This window comes from Rhodamnia argentea, chromosome 5, assembly GCF_020921035.1.
Source record: "Rhodamnia argentea isolate NSW1041297 chromosome 5, ASM2092103v1, whole genome shotgun sequence".
Classification (NCBI taxonomy): domain Eukaryota; kingdom Viridiplantae; phylum Streptophyta; class Magnoliopsida; order Myrtales; family Myrtaceae; genus Rhodamnia; species Rhodamnia argentea.
The window spans coordinates 20,547,061-20,564,046 of record NC_063154.1 but is presented as its reverse complement, the minus strand read 5'-3'; the positions used below and the strand labels follow the sequence as shown (position 1 = coordinate 20,564,046).

The following is a 16,986-nucleotide window of genomic DNA, read 5'->3' as shown; positions in this document are numbered from 1 at the left end:
GGGTTTTGATCTTTCTCATTTGTTATCTTTAGTGAAATGTGAATTAGGTGTGAGAGCACTCTACCAGTCCAGCTCAAGTGGCATGGGTGGATGGGTATTGACACCCGATTTTTAATCGGTTTACTTTTAAAAAATTCATAAAAAATCTAAAAATTGTAAAATCAATTTTGGAAACTTTGGCCAAGCATAAGGAACCATTTTTTAACAAAAAATAATCATTTTTTTTATATTTTTCCTTTTTTAATATTTTTTCAAAATAGAAAAATACTTGAAAAATCGGGAAAAATAGCATTTGAGATCGTAAAAATACACAAAAATAGTAAAATTTTTATTTTTATTTTCTTTTCATTTTGGTCTCTTAAAATTTGAAAAATTAAATTCGAGACTATGGGCTACTTCATTGAACACAATTTTGAATTGAGCCGAAAAGTACATTTTGAGTCATTTAAATTCCCTTTTTCACTTTTTACAAGTTGTGACATTTTTCTCAAGTCCCTTACATTCATTTTTTGCCCACAAATTTTAGAAAATTGCACAATTGGACTAAAAGGACCTAAAGGTACAAATATTTTTCAATTTAGTCCCTAGGTTTCAATCATAATGTAATTAGTAAAAATCTAGGGATCACTATGACAAAGTAAGACCACTACCCCATAGTTTTCAACCTGTTGAGTGGACTGGTAGAGGTAGTTTGGACTGAATTGGCCATTTATGGCTCGAATGAATCGATTTTCATTTTCGAGTAAAAACAATAATTTAGGGCTTTTGCATAATTCCTTGCGTATTTTTAGGGAAAATCACATTTCTAAATAGAATTCATGCTCTTAAGATCAATTTTAGCATTTAATTCGAAAAATATTCAAAGTCCTGGGGTCAATTTGGTCATTTTAGGTCGACTTGGTTTGCCGGGTCGAACTAGATCCGACCTAGCGACCCGGGCGACCATCTTCCCCAAATCTCCCTCTCCCGTGCAGGTTCAAACACTCGAGGAAGAGCTGGATTTTGATGACCAATTGACCACCACTCGAGGTGCCAGGGGTTAGGTTTTGAAGCCATCAACGGTCCGCTTTGATCGCATTCACCCTCACCGTCTGGGATTGCCAGAGTTGTGTCGGCGAAGTTGGTCAATGCCGCGGAGGTGCAAAAGTCAACTTTTGTGCAAACTATCCCAATTGGACATCCATTTGAAGTTGACGAAGTGCCAATCAGACTGGACGAAATCTCATTCCATCTCCTGCACCGTTTGAGCTACAATGCACGTGTTTTCACGTGCAATCGAAGTCGGTTCGTCCCCATCCGTGTGCACAAAAACATGATTCGAATGAGAGTATATAGACTTCACCCGTTTTTTTTTTTTTTTATCAAAAAGAGGCTCATTCTGTTTGGAACACACTAACAAACTAGAGAGAGAAGGAGAGAAGGAGAGAGAAGCTCTCGCGAAACTCCGGCGACGCCATAGCCAAAGCTTTGACCGAGAACTTTGGAAGTTCAATTGAGGCGATCCAGGGCAAATTGGAGCATCATACCACTTCAGGAAGCTTCATCGCAACTCTAGGAAGCGATTGGACCAACTCACGTCGCCTATGATCTCCAAAAACAGCAAGTCAAACTTCAAGCTCCTCCTCTGCACATCAATGCTATTTTGCCTTCCTGGCTATGATTCTTGAATATTTTTTAGGCGTTTTGTTGTTTGAGAATCATTGAACACCATCACAATGGTTTGTTGCATCGATTCTGCGAGAAAACAGCGAGTTGAAACCTCCATACATCATAGACTTGTCGAGACTTCCCTAGCTCAAGCTAGCCAAAACCAAGTCAATCGGATTTGTATGTAAGTGTTCTGAACTTGATTTGAGTGTGCCTAGAGCTTTGATTAAATAGTTATGCTCGATTCTGTATGTTTGAGTCCGCCATAACCATACTGGTTCGAGCTTGATTCCTGTTGATTTTGATGATAACTTTGGCAAGCTTTGACATATGTTGTAGAGGATGCTAAGATGAGTCGAATGGGACTAATTTCAAGTCAAATGGTTGAGGTTTGCCTGTCGATCGGCATTGGACAAACCTTAGCCATTCGTTGGCCGTCTTCAACCTCGCGACGTGACCAGTCAACATTCGTTGACTCGGTCAACGCCTAGGTGGCTTTGACGTGGTGCCACATGTCATGACATGTGGCAGCCACGTCAACTTGGCGTAATTCAGAATTTTTTCAAAAATAAAAATGATCGGATAGTGGGGGTGGTGCCATGCGTCTCGATCTAGTTTTTTTTTTTTTTCCAGAAATTAAAACTGATTTTTTGGATTATAAAACATTTTTTTGGAAATAAAAGATAAAAATCCGATCGGACAGTCAAAAATTAGTCTCGCCGTGCGATCCTGGCTGTATGATGTAGTATGTAGATTGATCGGCCGAGAGTTAGTCTCCCCGTTCGATCTTGGCTTTTCCATTTTAATATGTAGATCAGACGATCGGGGTTTAATCATCGTTCGATCCTGGCTATAGATTTTAGTAACCACATCCGAGAGTTGTAACATAGCCACGTGGATGAGTCTGGACCATAGGATTCAATATTAGAAATTAAAATTCTCGAAAAATAGATAAAAAAATTAAAAAAAAAAATTAGAAAAAAATTGCAAGGCGGTGTCATTTTAGACCAATCGGGAGTACTAGAGTCTAGGTCGGATTTCCGGTCTTTGTGGGTCGGGTCAACCCGGTCCGAAAAATTAATAAAAATCAGAAAATAAAAAAAATCAATAAAAATTCATAAAAAATTCCAAAAAAATAGAAAAAAAAGGGAAAATTCAGAAAAATTCCCAAAAATCACAAAAAATGGGAAATTGCCACATTCAACTGACCCAACCAAAATTTTTCGATTTTGAATTCCTGAGTCTTTGAAAAATGACCATTTTACCCCTCTAGACATTTCGTCCCAAATTTTTTCCGAACCATCCCCGAACTTAAATTGACCATTCTCTAAACCTTTAGGGCTCTATTAGGCATGACATGTGGCATATTGATTGATATTTGATGCGTTTTATCTGCACATTATTGATTGCTTGATCTGCGCATGTTTATTCACCGATTATGATTGATAGATTAGAAAATTCCTATCTATGTGACACCCTTTAGATCATTAGAACTTGCCTCACCTTTCAACGTATCTGCATGAATTCTTAGTTTAGGAAATCATTCAACAAAGGTACGGAAAGGGCGTCGATGACAATCTTGATGTAACCAAGTCCTCGAACCATTTTCTCTGGTTTTCATAGAATTGAGCGGACTCTCCCGATCGCTTGATAGGATTTCCGATTATACCCTCCAAAAAAGTGATTGGTGGCGACTCCGTTGACATGCACACTATTCACATGTCACGACACGAAAGGGTCCGATTCCCCACTGTGAAAGGGATCGACACTCATTTTAATAAACGACATCGTCATCGTGATTTGGGTAATAGGTCTTAGGAGGGGCCCGCGTCCAAAATCCATACCATCGCGAGTGTGGACGACGACGACCCATCCCGCCCCCCTCGGGCCATGAGAGAGAGGGTCGCAACAATGGGTCCAAACATGGAACCAGGAACCGAATCGATATCCAACTATTCTCATTTTTAGGAATCGAGAAACTCCCAAAATCAGCTGGTTCAGGCGGTTCTTGATTCGTCAGTTTCTTTTGCTCGCCCCGGCATAGCTATCTATACCGTCCACAAGTAGACTTATTAATGGCTCTTCTTGAACACGTACAATCCTTAATTTACCGAAATACAGTTTATTTTTTTTGAAAAGTTACAGAAGTACAGTTGGATAGCTAATAATTGTATGATTTGGAAGGCGAGCTTATCACATAATCAGGTTAAAAAACATTCATCAACCGTCGTAGAAGTACCCAGAACGGGGTCGATAAAACTAACAAATGATGAGTGAGTTTTGCATTTATCATTGGAAGTCTAAATATAACATCTTACTTTCATGCGATTGTCTAATCATACAGTAAGCTTTGAACTTGATCCGATACTAATTCAATAGACGATTATCATGGCACGATTCATCTCCTAGATTATAATTAGCTACAGTCAACATCAATTCTTCACATGAATCAGCCGCAATTGTTTATTTTCAATTTCCTCTTTTATTAGTCAAATCATTCATTATTCCCTACCTTTTTGCTACCCATCTTACACTCTCATATCCTTATCGCGACATATTTGCTGGCTTCTATAGTTACTTAACCGGATAAAGCATATTTGCATTGAAATAGTAATAATAATAATGTTAATAAAAATTTAAATATGTTTACTATTATCATACTGATGTTTGTGAGATATTAACAATAAGAATAATAAAATAGTAATGAAAGAAATTATAATTAGGCTAATAATAGTCAGATCGATCACAAATCTAGAAACAATGAGACGGATATCAAGTCTCACAAAAAGGAGTTGTTAAATTTAGGACAACCAAAAAGGAGTTTTCACAACTCAATCCTTCGGCTGCTCTGACCCAATTCCAATCTCGTGGTATCATTCCCGGTTGGACCATGACACCGTCTCCGATGAGTTGCCACTGACGAAACTCCATCCTTCCCTCTCCTCAAACTCGAGCCGATTTTGAGCACGGCGCTGGCCTTGACGGCGAGCAAGCAGAGCTCTCGGAGAGAGAGCGGGGCTCGGGACATGGAGAGAGGCAAGAGGAAATAGAGTTGGCCCAAACAGAGGTCTTCTTCTCCATGAATCTGAGGGACTGCGGAATCGATGAACATGGACTCTGAGCTACATAAGAAGCAGTTAGGGTTTCGGGAGAGGAGGTGGGAGGCCTTGATGGTTTGAGTGAACTCTTCCAGCCTTCCATCCATGTGAATGAGCTTGAGCGTGGCTGGAGGAGATGATGCTGACCAGTTATGGTGATGGGCGGTCATGGCAAGACCACCATTTCTTGCGATCTGAGGAGCTGCACAGTTGCCCATTCTATGCCAGGGAGAGAGAGAGAGAGTGTGATGTTTGTTTGGCCAATATGTTTGATATGCGTATGTATTTAATAGGGGAATCAAGGCGTGTCTGAGAATCCCGGATTGACTTGTGAACACCCTTTGAACTTTTGACCCTCAACAATGAATTAAGGCGTGTTTGAGAATTTCGGATTGACTTGTGACCACCCTTGGAACTTTTGACCCACAACAATGTAATATATAATCAGTTACATGTCATGCATGGATTTGTTTATTAATCACACATATGCCATTAATGAGGGGAAAATGATAAATATTTTTAAAAAAAATCATAATCTATTGCACTTATACTAATTCAATTCTAGATTTTGACATATATTGCCCACTGGTCCCGAACATTGAAAAATCATAGATCACCTCCTTAAACTTAGACCTTCGTTGAGCTTGGTCATGGTGTCTTAAGTTTCTTCAAGCTCATGGCTATAGCCGATTGAGGGCTGTGTACTAGTGTTTGATGTAAGAATTTGTAAGGTTTGGTTTGGATTAAGTGGGACTTAGGATCGAAGAAGAAGAAGAAGAAGAGAAGGAAGAGATGATGATGATGATGATGATGATAGCTGCAAGAAGAGAGACAACATCGAAGAAAAGAAAGAAAATCCAAATCGACAAAATTCTAACACATGGACTAATAGTCCTATTCCACTTTATTGAATCTGCTAAATCCGTGACCGGTAAAAGTAAATTCCTCGGATTCTCATGTGCAATGAAGCGAGAAACAGGACACAAAGGTTGTCCCGCGGTCGATGCACAAAGAATCCAAACCATAGTCGACGACAGGACAAGATTCCCAGCCCAAGTCTTTCCTTTTGATGCCCACAGGTTTGCTAGAAGGTCCCACGCAGTGCAATTTCCAGGAAGCAACCCCTCCATGATGGTCAACGTTCAAATTCTAGACTTTTGACTGATGACGTGGACATTCTCACTTTGTACCGCTATGGGAACTTAAACTAAAACTAAGGGCACGTTTTGATTTGGTCCAACGTTTACGCTAAAGGTGGGTCCCTCTCATTTATTGGAAATTTTCAAAACTAATTCCCTCCAACGCCGTATGAAAACACACTAGAATTCTGTCATAGGCATCTGATGCAAGACTGTCCGTTGTTGACCCACTGCCCCAATTCTATGAAATTTTATGTAGTATTCCAAAAAAATCATATGAATTTTGTGTTTGGAGCATTTTTACAAGTTGAATATTATCTTAAATATGTCATGGACAGCGGATCACTCTCGCTAGTTGGAGTGATCCGTTAATACTGCTTAACGAGATCACACATTCGGGTTGTGCCCACATTATTTATTAGATAATTAATGTGTCCTATTACAATTGATCATCCCAACATGATTAATTTCAATAGGCATATGCTTTTGTTGGCCTATTTGATTGTGAGCTAACTTAACAAACGGCGGAACCACGAACAAGAATTGCCTTAGTAGATGTAGCTCATTTCTTATGAATTAAACTCCTGCATAACAACTCAACTATTTGAGCGATGTACACAGTTACAAATATTTGGGAGAAAATTTAAAATAATGGCATGAAGTGGCTATTTAGTCTCACATAAGGATCTGAGTTCGGTAGCCGACAATTCTTCACTAGATCTATCAAAATGGGTCATAAACCCGTTTGTTAATCCTTTTATGAAGATGTGAGTTGTTATATGAGTTAGTTATATCTAATGAACGGATCATGAATGCCAAAATGGTTATAAATATGATATGGGTGTTAAATGGGCCATAAATGAGTTTATAGATTACTTTGACTCAACTCACCTCTATGATTCTCTCTTAATTCTCTCTCACCCTTTTTATTTACTCTGCACTCTCACCTCAATTTGTGTATAACTTTTCTTAGATTTGGTTAAATATAGAAGTGTTTTAAAAATATGGCTCGGGTCATATATATGGATTAGTTTGGTGTGGGTTAGTAGATTGACATTACATGGAAATGAGTTAAAATAAAGTTAAATGAGTTTATTTGAATTGGACAATCGTTTATCCAATCCACCCGTTTGATGGGTCTAATCTTCACCAGCATGCGAGCTCCGACAGCATGGTCAATGGCATTTTCGTCAAAAGCCATGGTTGTCCTCGTTTTCCTTTGTGAGGACGACATGTGGAAAGAAGTTGATCAAACACAGGGCGCACGCATCCTTTGACATTGCAGCTTTGTGAGGACGACGACCATTTCGTGGGAGAAAATTTTGGGAATGATTGCCGCAGAAGAATCCCTACCGAGCAAAATGAAGAAGCTGATGAAAAATGAAAATCCGGGAGAAGGGGGACGAGGCGGTCCGTTAAGGAGAAGAAAATGGAGAGGGATTGAGAAGGAGCTCTCTTTGCCTCTATGTGTGGCGGAAAAATCAATCTTCCGGAGGAAGAGAGGGGCTGCCGAAACTGAAGAATGTAGAATGAAGGAGGAAGAAGATGATGAAGAGCTTGAGAAAAAAAAAATTAGAGATCAAAGAGGAGCCCAAGCCTCGACCATGCTCGGCCGAGAATGAAGAGAAGGAAAAAAAAAATGCATTTGGACGAAAATGCCCTTGGCCACATCGGCGATTTAAGACCCTTATTTGAGATAATTTTCACTTTAGATTATTTTTTGAGAAAATGACTTCACTTCGGTCTTTTCTTTGGAATTTTCTCAAAATTTAATTGGCATAAAACAGGCACGCAATATGCATTTTATGTTTTATTTTTTGGCCTGGCGGGAGTTCTTCTATAATAGCACTAGCGATATGAAATGTGTGTGGTTTTATTTTTTTGATTTAAGGTAAACGTTACAAATTATTTCGACGTAACTTAAACTAAATTCTGAAGCAAAAAAATGGTTGAGATGAGATAGAAAGGACCAAACTTGAAATCTCGGTTGTCTCTCTTACTAAATTTGGAATATATGGGTGGACGATCTCTTTATCCTCAACAAAAAATTCACACTTTGTTTGCAAAATTCATGTACAAAATTCATCTCATTGAACCAACCTAAAATTTTGGCCGGTGATCGACTAGGCCCAATTAAATTTATATTAAGACTCTAGGTATGTTATTCTCGTCGTCGTTCCTCCATTGCCTTTTGGTCGTGATTATACTAATACGAAATGCTAGGTAGTAGACTAAGAATAGATTTAAGCGCCGGATGGCGAGCAAATTGAAGGGGGGAAGCTAATGGACAAAGTGCAGAGTCAAGCGAGGAACTAAGCGAAGAGGTGGATATGACGAACCGAGCGAGGAATTGCAGAGACATAGATCTAGGGTTTTACCTTTTTAAAAGGGGCAAAATAAGACTTTTAGTAAACTTTTGAGAGCAAGAATGGCAACTGACGAAATTTCATTCATTGATGAAAGTTGCCTTTAGAAACTGCTGAAAGTCCAAAGCAGGTGGGAAATGCCTTGGGTTTCAGCTTTGCCGGTCCAACTTTCGGTCAAGGCAAGTACAAAAAAGTTTAACAAACATCCTCAATTTCTTCAAAGGATCTTCAGATGCCCTAAGTCTCTTGGAAAAACTGACCCCGAATGCAGCTATAGAGTCCACAGGACGTTAAGTTTACGGTACACCAAATTGATAAAGAAAGTGTGTACGAACATCGTTTTGTTAGGTCACAAAGCAGCTTTGGCCAAAAAGAGGTGTCTAAAAACATCCAATAGTAAAATTTCAACTTATTAATTTGTACACTTGTTCTTGACTTATGAGTAACAAACAAGATAGCTCCATGGCCAAAAGCTAAGAAAACAACATAGCTCTCTACTAATATCATCCACAAGTAGGTTAATTAAAGAGCTCTTCTTTAACATGCACATTTTATAGTTTACATAAATGCAGCTGAATACCTAATAATTTTGTGGCTTCAATAATGTGCTTGTTACAAAATCAAGTGAAGAAAACATTCATTAATTGTCGTAGTAGTACCAAAGAAGGTGGTTGATAAAACAAAAGAACGATGAGTAACTTTCGCATTTCTCATTGCAAGTCTAAATTCGAGATCTTACTTATGTAAGATAATCTAATCATACCTTCATGCTTTGAATTTGATTAGATACTAATTCAATAGTCGATTATCAGGACACCAGCCATGTCCTTGGTTATAATTAGGTATAGTAAACATTAATTCTCCACCTAAATCAACGGGGATCGAAGTATTTATTTTTGATTTCCTCTTTCATTGGCCAAATAATTCATTATTCCCCACCTTTTTGTTCCCCCATTCCTTATTACGACTCACGGGTACATATAGGACAGAAAGTCTTTTTTTTTTTTTCCTTCTTTTGGCACATGCAATATCATTTTTCTTTTTTCTTCCCCCCAATTACTAACAGCAGACTAAGTTTACCCACCCATGGGTGGGTCAGTTGATTAGGGCACACTTGGAATTATGTGGTTAGACGCACTGGTCCCAAATTCGATTCCCCAGCTGAGCACCCGTGATTTAAGTGAAGCGTTATGGCTGTGAGTTGCTGTGCTAGTCTCCCCCGATAAATGGTCAAGATGCGTGCAAGCTGGTCCAGACACCTTGATTATAAATAAATAAATAAAAACAATAGACTAAGCACCACGTGTAAAATAGAAGAAATTCGCTCGTCTTGGGCTCCAGAAAAAGTTCAAGAAATGGAATATCACGAGATCTTTTCAAAACCAATTAAATAATACTCTTCGTGCGCTTTTCCAGCTCTCGCGTCCTTATCACTACATATTTACTGGATCATATCCTTACATGACCAAATAAAGAAAATTTGGATTACAATAATATTAGTAGTAATTATGTCATAAGGATGCTTTATAGTATTAATTAAGGCTTTACTAGCATAACCATCGGGAGAAAAACTCTAAAAGTGTCAAAAGCTGTGTACACAACTCTCTTTAGTGTCAAAAGTTTCTTTTGGATTATTTAAATGCCATTTTTTGAATAACGATCTTTTCAGTGCGAATTTCAATATGTTTGGCTGGAAATTGAACGTGGCCTATTTGTATTACTATTTTTAGCTAGTGTGGCTCGCCAATGGTCCAATCAGCATCCAAAACATAAAAACCTAAAAATAATAAAAAATAAAAAATAACAAACTTAATTAGATTAAAAAGATAAATTTTTTTAAAAAAAAAACAAACAAACAAACCAAGTTGCCTATGGCTATATGCCTTCGCCAATGGCCGCCGCCACAACCGCCGGAAAGTGCCGAGAGAGGCCTCGGCGGCTCCCGGCGAGGCCCTCGCTAATGAGGGTCTACAACCTTCGCCGGCCCTTCGCAGCAACTATGGAGGACTAAGGCAAGGGTCGCGCCTAGCCTTAGATGAGGGCTAGCAGGCCCTCGTCGGGGCCTAGCAACCTCCACCGGCCCTTCCGAGTGATTGTAGCGTCGAGGCTTTGGCCACAGCCTAGCCGAGTTTGGTTTTTTTTTTTTTTACATGATTAATTTTTAAGTTTAATTTTTTTAATATATTGAGTTTTTAAAAAAATATATTTATGCCACTTCACATAGTTTTTTAAAAATATATGTCCGACAACCTTCACGAGGATTGAATTTTTTTAAAATATGCCACGTCATGTTAGAATTATAATTATAAATGTCATATAATCAATTTAGCCGGAATTTCTCCGATTTGACACTTAAGTTATCATTTTTTATCCGATTTGGCACTTAAGTAAGCCGGCGAAAAATTTTGGCACTAAAGTGTACACCGTATACAATTTTTGGCACTTCTGGTGTCCATCTCCATATAACAGTCTTTGGTTGATCGTAAGAGTAACGGTATGCTGTGAATAATAATTCTTAAAAGAGTAGACCATACAATAACTTTTTATTAATAATTAATTCTTTTTCCAAAATAGATCATTAGTTTTCTGGTTACTAAAACAATTTATATAGTCATTTTTCTATTAAGGATGACTCTAAAATAATAATTATAATGACAATGATAGTAATGAATGGAATTACGATTATGCTAATAATAATCAGATCGATCACAAGTCTAGAAACAATGGGACGTATATCAAGACTAGATATGGCCACGGGCCGATTTGGACTCGGAACCGGCTCGTGGAATAACCGGAACCAGCCCGTTGACCGGAACCGGCTCGGCTCCTCACGGGCCTGTTCCGATTTTAAAAAATTAGGAACCGGCAAAAAAAAAAAAAAAAAAACTGCCGCCTGCCCAATTAGGGAAAGAGCCAACGGCTCTTTCCCCCAACCTGGGCCCACCACCCCCCGGCCCCCTCCCCTCCCCCCCTCTCCTTTTCTTCTTATGGCTGTTGCAACCCCCTCCCATTTTTTAATTTTTTTTTCTTTTGTAAATTCTCTATAAATATCATACCCTCTCCTTTTATTTTTTCTCACAAATTCTCTCAAATTCTCTTAATCCGCTCAATCCCGGTTCAATTGTGTCAATTTTCTAAATCGGCTTTCCGCTCAATTTTTTCAAAAAAAAATGGCAAGTGGAAGCGGAACCGGTGATAGGGGAACGAGCCCAATGTCGATAGGGATGGGGGAATCCAATTATCCTCAACATCATGATTCTCGTGAGTTTACATGTTAGGGAGACGATAATGATAATATCAATTATGTTCCCAATGTTGAGCACGTCCCAACGCAAGAAAGTCTTCATCCTCCTACCGGCTTCGAAGAAACGTCGACAGCAAAAGAGCCGGAATGGCAAGCCCGGGAGAGTACATCCAACTTTTGACAACACTTCGACAAGGTACATGTAAGCGGAGACAAAGACAAAATAAATTGTAAATATTATACGAAATCATACAATTTTAATAAAGGAGACGGATATGGAACATACCGTCGGCATCTAACATAAAAACATGCAACGCAAGTGGGGATCGACACCGGGCAACAACAAATTTCCGAATACGCCAATCCTAACACTTCTCCTTTGTTTCGTTATAGTGATAAACTTTATAAAGAAACATTAGCTCAATATGTTGCCATTGAACATTTACATTTTACTACTAGTGAAAATTGTGGTTTGAATTTTTTTTATCAACATTGCATGTACTCCGCAAGCAAAACATGTTTAGAGAACTACTCCTAAACACGAACTTTTTAGGGTGTATAGAAAACAAAAAAAAGCTTTGCAAATTTTTTTTGCGGATTTCAATAGACGTGTGCATACAAGTAGTGATATTTGGAGTGATCATTGGCAAATTCATTCTTATATGGGTATCACATGTCATTAGATATGTAACGATTGGAACATTAAAAAAAGAGTACTTGCATTTTGAGTGTTTGATGAAAGACATATCGCCAATAATATTTATAGAATAATTAGGCAAGTTTTAGAAGAATATAATTTGAATAATAAAGGTTTTTCAGTTGGTTTTGATAATGCCGCGTCAAATACCGCTTCCATTCTCGATTTAAAAAATATTTGTAAACCCTCTTTTGGCGGATAATTTTTCACATTAGATGTGATTGCCATGTTTTAAATTTATGTGTACAAGATGGTTTACAAACTCTTGAAACTTTTCTCACCCCAATAAAGAGAGCAATTAAATTTTTATGGAGTCGTCTCCAAGTTATGAACGAATAGGACAGATTTTGTAAATCACATGGACAAAAACCAAAAAGATTTCCAAAAGATGTTCCGACTCGTTGGATTTCTACTTACAAGTTATTTCATCAATCTTTTGCTTATAAAGATTTATTAGGTATATTTATTTCAAATAATGTTTCTGAAATTATTTTACTCTCTTAAGATTGGGTTGTTTGCAAAAAAAATTTAGATTTTTTAAAAAATTTTAATGATGCAACTTATACTTTATATGGTATTTATTATCCTACTACTCATTTATTTTTAATAGAGTGTGTTAATATTGCTAGTATTTTTTGTGAATATGAGCAAGATTTTCAATTAGCTCCGACTATTATAGCAATTAAAGTAAAATTGCTACATTATTATGCCTGCATCCCTCTTATTTATTTGGTTGCTATTGTTTTCGATCCACTTACTAAATTAGATGATTTGTACGATTATCTGAATGATTATTGCTATGATTGTTTACATTTGAATGAAACAGTAGATATTAAAACTATATCGGTAGAGGTTAAAAATGTTATAGTAATATTATATAATGAATTTTGTAGTAGATATGATTTAGGTGATATTGGATTTTCTTAACCTAGTGCTTCACAATGGGAGGAGAGTGGTAGACTTAATAGAGGGTACAATATGCTAATTAATAGACAAAAAAGACAAAAAGGAGCAATAAGTAATATTTTCGAATTAAATAATTATTTAACCATTACTTTTGAGTTCCGTGATTCCGAACACATCATAGATTTCAAAATTTTAAAGTGGTGGAAGACTCATTCAACCCAATTCCCAGTCCTCACTCTCATCGCAAGACAAATGTTAGCAACTCATTCTTCAACATTTGCAGTTGAACAAGCATTTAGCGCTAGATGATTAATTTTGGACGACGGCCGTTCAAGATTAAATTCGGATGCTATGAAGGCTCAAGCTTGTATCCATGATTGGACAAAGGCTAAATTTCGACAACAAGAGCTGGATCGAGACGACGAATTCTTCAATGATGATAGTGGAGATACCACCACAACGGATAGCGACGATTAACGATGAGGTAAGTTGGGTTATCAAAGGTAAAAGAACTACATAGGCTTTGATTCTTCTACTACCAAGAAGATATGTAGGCGTTTAATGATAATTCATTAAATTCAAACACATTCCCTCTCCCTTTTTTTCCCTCCAAAATTGATTATAATGTACAATTTTACTATGATTTATAATTGATAATTTATTTTTTTTATTTCATAATTTATTATTTTAAATTAAATTTTAAATTCAGAACCGGAACTTGGTTTTGAACCGGCCCTTCAAGGGCCGGGCCGGTTCCGGTTCCATCATGGCCACGTACCGGAACTGGCGGTTCACGATCCGTGGCCACGTCTAATCAAGACTCGCCAAAAAGAGTTGTTAAAATATAGGACAACAAAAGAGGAGTTGTGCAAAAAAAAGAAAAAGGAAAAAAATGAAAGAGTTTCTTCAAGCTCTCCCTTCTGTCGTCTATTCTGTTCCCACTTCATCTCACACGCATGGACTTTCACAACTCAATCCTTCGGCGTCTCTGACCCTAATCCAATCTCTTAAGGTCGAACCTGGTTGGAGTTCGGTACCGTCTCTGATGACCTCTGCCACTGACGAAACTGCGTCCTTTCCTCTCGTCAAACTTGCGCCGCTTTCGAGGACGGCGCTGGCCTTGATGGCGAGCAAGCAGAGCTCTCGTAGAGTGAGCGGGGCTCGGGACATGGACAGAGGCAAGAGGAAATAGAGTTGGCCCAAACAGAGGTCTTCTTCTTCGTGGATTCGAGGGACTGTGGAGTCGATGAACATGGACTCTGAGCTGCAGAGGAAGCAGTTAGGGTTTTGGGAGAGGAGGTGAGAGGCCTTGATGGTTTGAGTGAACTCTTGCAGTCTTCCATCCGTGTGAATGAGCTTGAGCGTGGATGGAGGAGATGATGACCAGTTATGGTGATGGGCGGTCATGGCAAGGCCACCATTTCTGGCAACATGTGGAGCTGCACAATTGCCCATTCTAAGAGAGAGAGAGAGAGAGAGAGAGAGAGAGAGAGAGAGAGAGATTTTGATGTTTGTTTGGCCAATATGTTTGATATGAGTAGGTATTTAATGGGGGAATAAAGGTGTGTTTGAGACCATTGGATTGAGTATGACCAACTTTTGACCCTCAACAGTGTAATTTATAGTCAATTACATGTCATACATAACGTGTTTATTAATTACGCATGTGCCATAAAAGGTAAAAGTGTCAGAAAAGCCCTAAACTTATTGCATTATTGCAAATTTAATCCTAAATCTCTTAGTTTTATCAATTTAGTCTTAAACCTTTTGATATAGAGCAAATTCAGTACTTCTAGCCGATTTTGTTAGGATATTTTTGACGTGGACATCTGTCAATTTATGTGATAGGGCCGGTTATAACTTGAATATTGTTTAATAATTTTTAGATGTTTTATTTATTTTTAATTTTTTCTTTCTTTTTTTTTTTTTTCCTCCGGTGGCCCGCAAGGGTCGGCCTCATCGGGGCAAGGACAAGCGCCCGCGAGACTACCCTTACCAGATCTAGCGATGTCAAGTGTAGCATGTGCAAGGGCATTGCCTGGGCCAGGTGAGGTCAAGCCCCACCTAGGCGACACCGGCGAGGCCAAGCCTTGCTGGCCACTAAAGGAAAGAGGAGGAAAAAAATATAGAAAAAAATGAAGGAAAAAAGAAAGAAAAAAATTGACTATAAAAATGTACATGTCAGCGCCGGTCATGCCACGTAAGCTAGCCAGTGTCCATGTGAGCAATATCTAGCCAAAATTAGTCGGAATGACTAAATTGGCTTTAAGTCAAAAAGTTTAGGATTAAATTAGCATAATTAAAAGGTTAATGACTAAATTGGCACCAATGCAATATGTTTAGGATTTTTTCCGACACTTTTTCTGCCACAAACGAGAATTATTAGAGTGTTTTGATCGAAACACTCTAAATACAATACTTTTTGGGATATTAACTAAGATCCGCCCTAAACTTAATAACTCTTAAACTTTGAAAAGTTAGGGATTATCTCCTCCAACTTTTTGCACTTGTTGCCCACTAGCCCCTAACTTTGGAAAATTATAAATTATCTTCTTAAACTTTGAGCTTCGTTGAGCTTAGCCATGGCGTATAGAGTCTGGGGATGCTAGATTTTGTGGGCTTTCGCTCGAATTTGCTGGTGTTTAGGTCGAAGGAGAAGATGATAACGATGATAGTTGCGGAGAGAGAGAGAGAGAGAGAGAGAGAGAGAGAGAGGAAGAACATTGAAAAAAAAATTACAAAAAAAAGTCCAAATTAACAAAATTCTAACCGCATTAAAGGACATCAGCAAATCTCTAACGATGTTAACGTCACGTCTGCATATTCCGTCACAGAACCGATCAAGATGACAATTTTAAAAAGCATTGGCATGATTTAGAATAGGAAAAATGCCACCAAAAACTCTAAACTATACCTATTATGACACATTTATCTCAAACTTTTTCTTGTAATACCAAAAACTCTAAACTTGTATCAGAGTAACACATTTACCCTCCCTTAAGGTTCCGTTAAAATCTGACATGGCGCCACATTAGAACAATTTAAAAAAGAACTAACATTAAGTTACTATAGATCTCGATTTAGTGTTCATCGTTAATGGTCATTGTCTTCAACCTCGCCATCCCTTGGCCAAAGCTCTTCCGGAGCCTGTCCGTCGCTGCACACTACCGCCTGGACCTTCGAGAGCTTCAATGTAGCTGCTGGACATGGCGACTGTGAGCTTCGAGGTCGGATCTGGCAACCGCCATGGCCGCTCAAGCTCAAAGCTTGGCCGAAGTGGATCTTCGTCATCAACTTCATCATGGTCTTCCTCTTCTTCGTCGCTATATGAAAAATCATCTCTCGCTTTCTTGCATTTTCCATCCTCCCCAGGAAACCCCACCATTTTTCATGACCCAGATCGACTGCGGAGTCCTTTTCACTCTCTGAGTCCATTAACCTCAGGACGACTGCGACAGCAAGAATCAGGTCGAACAATGGGATCGGAATCTGCGTGCTCGCGTCGCAGGACAAGGTCAAGCACGACGACCTGCTCGCCGACCGCAAGAGTGACGACAAGCGAGTGAAGCAAAGGGCAGTCCTTGAGGCCGTGGCGGCAAAGCTCTTTGCGGTGGCGACCGCCATCAAGGCGCTACGAGATATGGAGGCCCATGTAGAGCGCAAGGAGTCGGAGATCTCCGCGTGGAAAAGGAAGCTCGATGAGCTCGTCTCCGAGAACCGATTGTCGGATCATGGGCTGCTGAGTTGATTTCATCCCAACCGAACCACTTTCGTTGGTTGCTATCCAAGTCTTGCAGATCTAACCTCAGGCCAAGCTTCGAGCTTGAGCGGCCATGGCGGTTGCCAGATCTGACCTCGAAGCTCGCAGTCACCATGTCCAGCAGCTACA

General features: G+C 38.9%; 2 protein-coding genes across 2 annotated transcripts; both read right to left on the bottom strand.

Annotated features, from left to right (window-relative positions):
- Positions 1 to 4,471: 4,471 nt before the first annotated feature.
- LOC115737185 lies at positions 4,472 to 4,963 on the bottom strand. Its single transcript, XM_030669189.1, has one exon. It carries the CDS (start codon positions 4,961 to 4,963, stop codon positions 4,472 to 4,474), a length of 492 nt encoding a protein of 163 aa, XP_030525049.1.
- A 9,082-nt stretch (positions 4,964 to 14,045) lies between these two features.
- LOC115737217 lies at positions 14,046 to 14,552 on the bottom strand. Its single transcript, XM_048279684.1, has one exon. It carries the CDS (start codon positions 14,550 to 14,552, stop codon positions 14,046 to 14,048), a length of 507 nt encoding a protein of 168 aa, XP_048135641.1.
- Between the last annotated feature and the right edge of the window lie 2,434 nt (positions 14,553 to 16,986).

What these genes read in the sequence shown, in the direction of transcription:
- LOC115737185 (XM_030669189.1), bottom strand. Translation starts at nt 4,963, where the DNA reads ATGGGCAACTGTGCAGCTCCTCAGATCGCAAGAAATGGTGGTCTTGCC.
- LOC115737217 (XM_048279684.1), bottom strand. Translation starts at nt 14,552, where the DNA reads ATGGGCAATTGTGCAGCTCCACATGTTGCCAGAAATGGTGGCCTTGCC.